General features: G+C 36.9%; 1 protein-coding gene across 1 annotated transcript in view; it reads right to left on the bottom strand.

The window, feature by feature from the left end:
- Positions 1-2,240: 2,240 nt before the first annotated feature.
- The window catches only part of erg (ETS transcription factor ERG), a 19,328-nt gene continuing 9,799 nt past the window's right edge, over positions 2,241-11,769 (bottom strand). The window contains exons 3-9 of the mRNA XM_016250789.1: positions 11,620-11,750; positions 9,584-9,787; positions 5,982-6,062; positions 5,724-5,834; positions 5,602-5,643; positions 4,544-4,591; positions 2,241-2,662 (exon numbers count right to left, since the gene is read on the bottom strand). Coding sequence (XP_016106275.1) covers positions 2,241-2,662; positions 4,544-4,591; positions 5,602-5,643; positions 5,724-5,834; positions 5,982-6,062; positions 9,584-9,787; positions 11,620-11,750 — 1,039 coding nt within the window. The remainder of the gene's footprint in view (positions 2,663-4,543; positions 4,592-5,601; positions 5,644-5,723; positions 5,835-5,981; positions 6,063-9,583; positions 9,788-11,619; positions 11,751-11,769) is intronic.

The raw sequence follows: 11,769 nt of genomic DNA, 5'->3' as shown, positions 1-11,769 counted from the left end.
AGGTTATAGAGGCCGATTACTTGTTTTTATATTTGGTAGTTTAGGACACACACACAGGCTGGTTGTACGAGGGCTTCAACAACTTAGGATGCCCAAAAAGAGGGCTAAACGGCAAGCAAAGTACTGTGCTTTGTCCTCTATCATAGGCAGCCGTCATATATGGTGGAGACGCTGTTATTTATACCCATAACAACTGAGTGATATGCTTAATATTGTGAAGACTTGTTGCACGCCATTAGTCCATGAATTTGTACATGTATCTAACTGCATCTATAATATTTACGTCCTTGTAAGTTATTTATTTTAAGTGGACTTAAATAAATTGTTAAAATGTGTGTGTGAGTGAGCTAGACCTGACAAAATCTCCAAAAACCTCCCTTTGGGGACGTCATTTGTAAAACTGGTATAAAAATAATGTAAACAAAGTTTTTTTTAAATGCAGAAAGTCTCCTGTGAGGGGTAGGTTTAGGGGTAGGGTTGGTGTAGGGCAATAGAATATACGGTCTGTACAGTATAAAAACCATTACGCCTATGGAGAGTCCCCACTTTTCACAAAAACAAACCTGTGTGTGTGTGTGTGTGTGTTTGTGTGTGAGAGAGAGAGAGAGAGAGTGTGTGTGTGTGTTGTGGCAACAGTCTCTAGTCTGTTTATAAAGCTCCATCAGACAATGAGGGCATTTCTTTACTCAAAACAATTAGAAAACGGTTGTTGAAAATAGTTTATTAAAATGATTCAGTAGAAAACCATAGAATGTATCCAAATATATGTTTTCTTCCCTTTGTCAACAATCTCAGAGCATCAGGGCTTGTGACTGAACTGATGTGATCTGGGTTCAGTCGGTTTGAGCCAGCGTCAGTCTAACACACACACACACACGTGTTCACTGTACGTATCTCTACGTCTCTGATTACATGTCTGTTCGGCTGGCTGAGATCAACTCGTAGTGTTTAAATGCATAAGTTATATATCAATTATATAAAAAGAATTAATACACTGAATTGTATACTTCAATCTAACAAACGCACAGCGTTTGCGACTCGGATCATAGCCATAATAATTAATAATAATACAAATACTGGTATCTTTGGTAAATCTGTTTCTCTCTGTAAGGCACTGGTTCATATAAATGCACCTCATCTGTAAAGGTTTGAGGTCATTAAAACATCTGAAAGATTCCAGTTTTCTACAAAGATGTGTCGTTTTTAAGGCAAATATCAATCTCTGATGCCATACGAACGACATAATACTGATAAATATGGTAAGAGGCCTGTTCACATCAAGAACAATAACTATATTAGCGTTCTCACTGATGCACGATAATCTTCTGTTTATTATAAACACTGCAGTTTTATCGTCTGTCACTTTAAATGCTGGAGCTCTTTAATGTTGAGTGGATTCTGATTGGCTGTCAATGTGTTTATCGTTCATCACCTGGGGAAAAAATCACTCTGAAAGTGATTCCAACAATATTGTGCATTTGTGTCGTTATTGTTTTAGTTGTGGCATTGTTATTTTTTAAAAACGATATCTTTATCATTATTGTAGGGCTCCACGATGAATCGTATTTTAATCATGATCACCATTTCAGCTTCTCTCAATTTTAAGCATAATTGTCTGCAATATTCGCCTGCTGGTTATTTATTTGGTAAACGATTAATTTTAATTTGACACTGCCATTATCTTGCATTGGACACAAGCCTTAACAAGCATTCATGGATGCGGTTGCCAGATGTCAAGTGTTTAAAGTGTTTAAATCCAACCAAACGTTTTCTCTGAAATCGATACATTTTCTTCCCAGTGGTTTACAAGTTTGCCAGGTCTTCGGGGAAAAAAACCTAATTGCTAATCAGAACTAAAACTGTAAAACTGTTAAGTAGTGGTTAATTTAATTTATTCCCAACCTGGCAACCATGCGCACGTGCGCTCTCCAAATGACAGAAAAGGTGGTGACGGCTGGAAAGCACACAAGTTGGAGTTCAGCATTTGCATTATTGACACTATTTTCCTATTTAATACTGTAAAGCTGTTTTGACACGATCTGTATTGTTAAAAGTGCTATACAGAATACTTTCCGTACCCACTGTATAAATAAAGGTGACTTGACTTGATTAAATCTGCAAGCAAACCATGCAAGTTGATCTGTGCTTATATGAAACTGCAATAAATCTGATGAAATTAAGTGATTATATTTTTTGAGCACAATAATCGTGATTAACCGTTGAACCATTATCGTGCAGCCCTACGTTATCGAGCCGGACGAGGCGACGTTCATGGCCTGAGTGTGTGGAGACACGAAGCTCATCTTCTGCGGGTGCGGGTACGAGCTCATGTAGGACAGCTCGGCGGGGTACTTGTAGATGGAGGAGTCGGGCGGATGCGGCTGCAGGGCCTGCGCGATGCCGTGGAAGTCGAACTTGTAGGCGTAGCGCTTGCCGTGCACTTTGGTCATGATGTTCTTGTCGTAGTAGTAGCGCATGGCTCGGCTCATCTTGTCGTAGTTCATGTTGGGCTTGCTCTTCCTCTCGCCCCAGCGCCGCGCCACCTCGTCCGGATCAGTCATCTTGAACTCGCCGTTGGTTCCTTCCCACGTGATGCAGGACGAGTTGGAGCTGTTGGAGAGAAGCTCCAGGAGGAACTGCCACAGCTGGATCTGACCCGAACCTGAAACACACACACACACACACACACACACACCTCAGCTATATTACCACTAGGGCTGTCCATTCAGGGCCAGATTTACTAAACAGGGAAAATTAGCGTTAGAGCGCAGTTCCATAAAAGTGCAGATGGGAGGGAAAATTCTGCGGGTGATTTACTAATAATACACACACACTGCAAAAAATTATTTTCTTAGGTGGTCTGTCTTGTTTTCTAGTATAAACAGTGTTGGGGAAAGTTACTTTTAAAAGTAATGCTTTACAATATTGCGTTACTCCCCCAAAAAGAAACTAATTACGTTACTCAGTTACTTTTTATGGAAAGTAATGCGTTACGTTACTTTTTAAATCTGGGCGGGGCTTGCTTGTTTGTTTTTAATATAAAAAGTTCTTCTTTTACAAACGTTTTCTTTTTTTTTTTTACAGAAAACAAGACATATCTTAAGTCATTTTACTTGTACAGTTAATTCATCTTGATTCAAGAATGTTTAGATATTTATACTAGAAAACAAGACAAAAAATATTTTTTGCAGTGCATTAAAGCAGATCATTTCCATAATGACCACCAGTGCAATCTATCGAGAGCAAACTACCACCTGCTTTAAGACATGCTTTTTTTGGGCGTTAAATAATGGCACAAATACCAGTAATTTGACAAGCGCAAACGTTAGTAAACCACGTTGTGTGATTAATCTGAATGCTCTCCTCCCATAAATTTTGCATCTGAAAGGGAAACTCCTACAAATGCATATTCAGAAAGGTCAAGCGCAAAAATAACTGCGTCCACGCCTTTTCAGTTCTAATTCTTCACTGCGCGTCTTTAGTAAAACCTGACAGTAGTCTTTTAACGCCAAATGATGAAAAATAGCCTTTGGCTAATTCTGGTATATTTACAGGAATGTTTTATTAATGTACATAAAAAAAAGACAGTTTGCACTTTTGCCGCTTTATACAAAACCGATTGTGTCAAAGCAGCTTTACAGAGTCAACAATAAAAAAAAGAGTGCATGACTGCAAACGTGACATTGATTTATACAACTGTTTAGTAAACAAGAAGTTAATATTGTGTTATAGTTTAGACACATTTTTTGTCAACATTGTCTGTTTTTGGTCAATTTTGCAAATCAAAGCCACAGCAGAACATCTCTGATCAACACACAGCAGTGATTCATTACTGAATGAATCCATGTTTTGAATGAAATGAGCGAGTCAGTGCTTCAGTGACTCGTTCATTAAGAGGCACTTGCTTCATTGCTTCATTTCAGCCATTTGGACAAATCAGTTGAATGAATGATTCAATGACTTACTCATTAAAACCGCCACCTAGTGGCACTTTTAGTTTAATATTTATAGTATCTTTTCATTCAAAAAAAAATTTTATATTTCAATATTCAGTTTTTTCTGTTGAATCAATACATTTCTTTCTAAAGCTAGTTCTTTGTAATGTCTATTCAGTGCTTTTCTCATTTAACACATTAATAAATTATCTTTTGGGGGGTAATTTCTCAGCCCAAACTGATGTGTGATTAAGTAATTGGCACATCATGTAATTAACTAGATTTTAAAAAATTTAACATCTTGGCAGCCCTATTTATCAAACAGCTGTTTATATAAATTTGGATATGTATGTATAATCAAATTTATTTGCATACATACAGTACGTAAAACAATATATACTATATAACGTACCTCACCTGCTTGATTGTTTATATTGTAACAAAATGTAACTATTATTGTCCAGCTCTAATCTGATAATTGCAACTATAATGCATGAAGGTATTAAGATATTATAAATATTAACATCAGAAGTTTTTGTAATGATGCTTTAAAACAATGCGTGAAAAGCACTTAACAAATAAATGTACACGTGACGACTTTGACTCACCTGGATTCGCCAGTCTGCTGCTTGTCGGCCCTAAAATCTGATACAGATCTAAGAAGATGACAAACAAACATGAGACATCCTAGTGATGCACTTCAGCTGATTTAGGCTTTATCTGATTAAAATAAAGTAGTGCTGTCATACGATTAATCGCGATTAAGTACAAACACATATATTATGTAAACAAAAACTTTTATTTTGGATACGATTAATCACGGTTAATTGTACTGCGATCACAAAGAACTGGAGGGTAGTTCTAGGTATAACACAAAATCAAAAAAATAATGCATTTTTTATGATACTGCTGCATAATTCACCCACTATTTAGTGTAATAAACATGCATGGATGAGGAAAAAAAGTGTGGGATGTGCATGATGTTACAAAGCGTTATTAAGCTACAATTACATTTATTCATTTAGCAGACGTTTTTATCCAAAGCGACTTACAAGCTGTGAAAATAATTCATAGTGATTATGTATGTGACTGTAAACAGTTGGGAAAGAAATCAGATGTGTGTTAAATTATTAAAACTATAGACAAAAAAATACTTAAGAATGACAAAATCACTAAAACTAACTAAAATTAAAATGGAAACAGAATATGAAAATAAAGTCAGTGTTTTGGATACGATTAATCACGGTTAATTGTACTGCGATCACAAAGAACTGGAGGGTAGTTCTAGGTATAACACAAAATCAAAAAAATAATGCATTTTTTATGATACTGCTGCATAATTCACCCACTATTTAGTGTAATAAACATGCATGGATGAGGAAAAAAGTGTGGGATGTGCATGATGTTACAAAGCGTTATTAAGCTACAATTACATTTATTCATTTAGCAGACGTTTTTATCCAAAGCGACTTACAAGCTGTGAAAATAATTCATAGTGATTATGTATGTGACTGTAAACAGTTGGGAAAGAAATCAGATGCGTGTTAAATTATTAAAACTATAGACAAAAAAATACTTAAGAATGACAAAATCACTAAAACTAACTAAAATTAAAATGAAAACAGAATATGAAAATAAAGTCAGTGTTTGTGAGTGCAGTTCTCACCTAACTGAGCTCTCTGCTCTTGGGGTTTGCTCGTGATGGCAACTAATGAACACACACACACATTCAGGTTAATCGTGAGCATCAGCGGCGTAACGTGTGCAGCACATGGGCTTCTGACTGACCTTTAGCTGCAGACGCCGGCTGAGTCCATCCAGAGCGCCGGCTGTGGAAACTCACGTCTGCTCTGCTGCCGTCCGAAGGGTAGGTGTTTGGGAAGATGAAGCTGGCTCCTCCTGAGACACAGATCAGCGAGAGCCATGTCTGACAGTCTGATCTCATTCAGAAGAGCAGGGGAAGCGCAGCGCAAGTGTGTGTGTGTGTGTAAGCAGTGTGGGCGGGGCCAGGGGCGGAGTCAGGGGCGGGGACACAGGGCTGCTTACCTGTATTGCGAGCATGCATTAACCGCGGGGAGTTTTGCAAGGCTTTGTCAACATCATCTGAAGTCAAGTGAGGAAGTGGAGCTGAGAAACAAAACATCCATGACACGTGAAAAATAAAGAGAATCAAACAACTCAACAAACATCCTGTGACATGATGCTGACTGAAAGAGAGAGACCGATGAAGACAGACAGACAGAAGGATGGATGCATGCTGTGAGTGTGACGGCGGATAAAAACAGTGTTTGAGCCGCAGACAGGATCGTCTGTCTCTCTCTCATCTCATGCATATCTAAGAACTCTGATCTCGTCTTCATGTTTCACCCCAAAATCATCAACAAGAAATAAATTAGAATTAGGGCCGGCTAAAAAATATCGGTATCTCGATATTAATCGATTCTCATTTTTACGGAACGATATCGATTCTTAAATCCCAAGAATCGATTAGTCTAGCCTGTTTTCAGTTAATGGACGGAACGTTGAAGGGCACTTCCCATCCAATATATCGCAATAAACATTGTGCTTTGGTACTTTTAATATGAAACAAAGTCTCAGATTTCAAATTCTGTCCATTGTATTGCAGGATTCAAACAATAAATGTAGTTTTGGCGCCGTTTAATGTGGCGTGACGGATCGCTGTAGCACCTCAGATCAACAGACGTGAACTGATCATCTCCTCCGCTTTATTACAAGTTATAGCACAAAATAAACATGACTAAACATCCGAAGGTAAGTTAAAAGAAAGAGTACAACTTTACAATCCCATGTAATCTCTCAATCAGTGTTTCAGCCGCGCAAAGACGTCAATATAACGGCTTGTAAACAATGCCACGTCACATTTACCTCAGAAAAACATATTCGGTGACCATAAACTCATTAATCAGATAGAAAATATATAATAGAAATAAATATATGCACCATATAACATATTCATTATAATTCTTTACTGTTCTTCAATGTTTAATTTATGTTTGAATAAATCCATCAAGTTTTTGACAGCCACCTTTTAAATATTTATATTTTAAAAAACGAATTGAAGTAGAAGTATTATTATGTAGCTAATTGTAACTTTTTTTTCCTTGAGAAAATTTGGCATGTCCTGTACCTGATATATATCCAGAATAATCCATACTGAATCGAATCGAATCGCAAGCTTGTGAATGAGAATCGAATCGAATCGAATCGTGACATTTGTGTCAAAACCCAGCCCTAATTATAATATTTGACATTTAAACCATGAAGATGTTTTGCATTGTGACACATTTATATCAAACTCTAGTTACTGTAATGCACAGAAATCTCATTCTCATCACTGCCGTGTCATGCTTATTTAAATCAGTTCAACAATTATATAATATAAACACTGTACATGATACAATAAGAATTGAAGCTGGATGTGCTTCTGTTTCAATAATGTCACAATGCAAAAAAATGTTCATCCAAAATATAATTTTTCAAGCCAATTTACTGATATTCTATAACTAAATTTCTGAACGCTCCTCCTCCTAGAGCTTTCCAGCTAGAACCACCGAACTCAGCCCTGCTCTTCAGACTGAGCTGACTTAGTGTGCTTTATCTTTTCAGACTGATCCGACTTACGGTTTTCTTCAAACTGAAGATTAAAAATCATAAAAATCCCATAGACTTGCATTGACGGAAAATTCAGATGAGCCGAGACTCATCAGACGATGTACTATTTCTAACCCATTCAAACTCATTTAAGCTTCCACTCTATCTAATATTTCTAATCTGTCTCGCTGGGTGGCTGCTTCCAGGCTGGTTTTAAAGTGGTTTTGGCAACTTTTTAGTTGGTCAGGCTGGTCTTAGTTGGTCAAGCTGGGAGACCTGCTAAAAGACCAACCAAGTTTAACCCTTAAGCTACTTTCAGCTTAAACCAGCTAAGACTAGACTAGACAGGTCTTAGCTGGTTTTTGACTGGCTCAGCTGGTATTAACCGTTTTTTAGCTGGCTTTTTGTTAAATCATCTGGTTTTAGCTGATTTTAACTGGTCTCTAGCTGTTTTTTTTATTGAATCAGCTGGTTTTACCTTGTTTTTAGCTGGATTTTTTTTCATTTACAATGTTAAATCACGTTACAAACATACTAGCAGCATGTTAGTCATACTAGAAACATGCTAACCATGTTAACAACATGATAGTCATGCTAGAAACATGCTATTAACTAGCTAATCATGCTAGCAAACATGCTAGTAACATTCTAATCATGCTAGCAACATGCTAATAATGCTAAAAACACCCTAGCAACCACCCCAGGTACCCTAGCAATATGTTTTATGCTTGTCTGTTTTTCTGATAGACTGTATTGCCTTGAAAACATTCAAGTTTTAATCTTTAAAACTATTTTACATGTCAAACTACTTCAAACTGAAAACCTTCAGACTGCAAGCTTTTAACACTTTGTAAAACGTTCTGGCTAGGCTTTTTCAAGCCAACTTAAAGTTTGTCTACAAACTTTTCAATCTAGTTTCAAAATTATATATTTTTAATAACTAGAATTTTACTTAATTTAAAAATACTATTACAATTATAAAATATGTGTCCCTGCAGCACAAAAGCAGTGTTGAGTCGCTGGGGGATATTTGTAGCAATAGCCAACAATACATTGTATGGGTCACAATTATACATTTCTCTTTTATGCCAAAAATCATTAGGATATTAAGTAAAGATCATGTTCCATGAAGATATTTAGTAAATCTCCTACCGTAAATATATCAAAACTTAATGTTTGATTAGTAATATGCATTGCTAAGAACTTCATCTGAACAACTTTAAAGATGATTTTCTCAATATTTAGATTTTTTTGCACCCTCAGATTCCAGATTTTCAAATATTGTCCGATCCTAACAAACCATACATCAATGGAGAGCTCATTTATTCAGCTTATTAACTCTTAATTTTTAAAAAATTGACCCTTATGATTGGTTTTGTAGTCCAGGGTCACAAATATCTTTAAAAAAAGGAAAGTAAAATACAACTATTTTATATAATTATAAAATAAAAAAATATTTTTCTCATTTGATTTTAGGGGGACGCATGACCTGGACAGGTGTAAAAGATTCGCTCAGCTATAACACAGTTGCTGTGCATTATCCCGCCTATACCATGGTCACTTACAAGCATTGACAAGTTAAAGCTGTTAATGATGTTTGCAGCACAATATTTGACCGGACGTGTAAAAATGATGGTTATTTTGATCAGTTACAGCTCGTTAGTGCTAGCATTCTGCCTGCTTCAAATCAGACTCAGAGCTGAAGCAGTGCAGTAAGATCACATTTATTTGAATGAATTATCAATCTAGAGAGAAAGAGAGAGATGACAGCTGTGTGTGAATTACAACAAGTTTTTGTGCTCCTGAATGTTTCTGTGTGCGCAGCGCGATCTCCGTTCTCTCTCTCTCTCAATTAAAGCAGCGCATTAATATAGAACGGTGATTAAACTGACATTGAACTTCCATGTGCATTAAACGGTTTTAATGCATACCTGCCAGCCAATCAGAATCCAGTATGCATGTTAAATGTGCAGTGAGTCATGTGACTGAGCGTTATGAAGCGTCGTGATGAACCGATGATGCAGACGCACACTCACTCTCTCTGAGGTAGTGCAGGTGAGACAGCAGGATCTCGGCCGTGTAGCTGCTGGTCAGGCGCTGGACGTCGTCTTTGCTCATCTTGCAGAGCTCCTTCCCGTCGATGCTGTGGAAGAGAGACAGGTCCACCTCGGGAAGCCCGTACTCCTTCACGGCCCATTCCAGCCACTGACGCACGTGATCCGCCGACCACAGGCTCGGATCTGCAGACAGCACTCGCTTTACACTCACCGCTACTTATTATTATATAGATTAGTGCTGTCAAAATTTGCGTATTAACACATGCAATTCATTTTTTCCCCAAAAATATTTAACGCAGTGAACGCAGCACTGCAAACAATGATTCTCTTACTCAGTATTTCTGTCTTGTGTTCTAGTATAAATATCTAAACATTCTCGAATCAAGATGAATTTACTGTACAAGTACAATAACTTAAGATATTATGTCTTGTTTTGTATAAAAACATTTTTTAAATTTTGTTAGTTTTATCTTAAAACAAGCACAAATATCTGCTAATGGGGCAAGAAAAATAATCTTGTTTAGCCTTTGAATTCAGATTATTTTTCTTACCCCCCTGGCAGATATTTTTGCTTGTTGTAAGGAAAAACTAACACAATTTGTCAGTAAAAACTCATTTTCTTGTCCTGTCACCCATTTATTCTGTGCTCGTAGTGCATGCTCTTCAATTGCACGCACAAATGCGCCGGTGCACTGTATATAATTTCATATTAAAGCGCAATAATATATAAAAGGTTATGAGGCATTACGATGCGTGTCAGATCCTCGTCACGTTGAGCAGCGGTAGCTCTTAAAGTTATAGCAGCCAAACAGCCTCATAACCAGCTGCTGTGATGACAAAGAACAAAACAACGAAGAGAAACCCAGTAACTCAGCTTTAGGGATTCATCTATATTTAATATAGTTTAATTTCTGTATATTTCCTACTTGCTGAAGGGCACAGGTAAATATATCATTTATTATAATGGGTTTATGTGAAGATTGTTTTAAGTTAAATTCATTTAATTGATCTATTTCAAAGAGACTACATCTGTAGTATTGTTATCAGTGATACTCGCCTTCAGTCGTAAAAAAAAGATTCCACTAAACAATAATTAAAAAAATATACTGTCTTTATATTGTTTCTATATTAATTCGAAGATTGCATGTGAAATTATTGCAATATAAAAGTATATTTAAAAACGTTAATGTTAAGTGAAAATAATCGCGACTAATTTCAGAAAAAATGTGTGATTAATTAGTTAATTTTTTTAATTGACTGACAGCACTAATATAGATAAAACATTTACATTTTAAAATAAATAAAATACAAAGATAATACAATATATAATACGACATTCATTTCATCTTAAAATATTCATTCAAAAATATTAAAAATATTTCAGGACAATTTTTTCTTACTGGTTGAATTCCGTTTTTATTTATTTACACATTTTTGTGTCACCTTGTTGTGTGAGTAAATCCCTTTTCCTGTCATTTTAAAGCGATAGTTCAACATTTACTCTCCTTTTCTTTCTTCTGTTGAACACGAAAGAAGATAGTTTGAAGACTGCTGGGAACCAAACAGCTGATGGTACCCATTGACTCTCACAGTATATTCCCCCTACTATGGAAGTTAATGGCTTCCAGCAATATCTTCTTTTGAAAGCAATTCACACAGGTTTGGAACAACATGAGGGAGAGTGAATGATAACAGAATGATCATTTTTTGGTGAACTGTTGCTTTAATTCCAATTCCAGTTCAACGTCTGACCAGTTCATACTGTACTTTACTCATAAATCCACTAGTTGACAGATAAAAGCACTGACTAATGAATCAGCGAATGGTCTGGCAGTAGCTGTGATCAGTGTAAGCACAGCCGTGCATCTATTGTGCTGCCGCATGAGCGGGAAAACAGGATGTTGTTGGTGAGCATCAGCAGCTCAGCAGGAAGTTGCACAGAATCTCTGACTCGAGCCATGAAGCACACGCAGCTGTGTGTCGTCATCAGTGATGTGACACAAACACAAGAGTACCTGCAGGGACGATCACTCTGCGCTCGCTGGTGGTCACGTTGGGCGGCGCTGCGTGCTTGTCCTCCATAAAGCTGCTGTACATCACTGGAGAAACCTTCCCCTTGACCGCAGCACACACATCAGGAGAGGCCCTGCACACACACACACACA

This window comes from Sinocyclocheilus grahami, unplaced genomic scaffold (genome assembly GCF_001515645.1).
Source record: "Sinocyclocheilus grahami isolate Dianchi unplaced genomic scaffold, SAMN03320097.WGS_v1.1 scaffold1007.1, whole genome shotgun sequence".
In the NCBI taxonomy this organism is placed as follows: Eukaryota; Metazoa; Chordata; class Actinopteri; order Cypriniformes; family Cyprinidae; genus Sinocyclocheilus; species Sinocyclocheilus grahami.
This window is presented reverse-complemented; position numbering and strand designations above follow the sequence as displayed.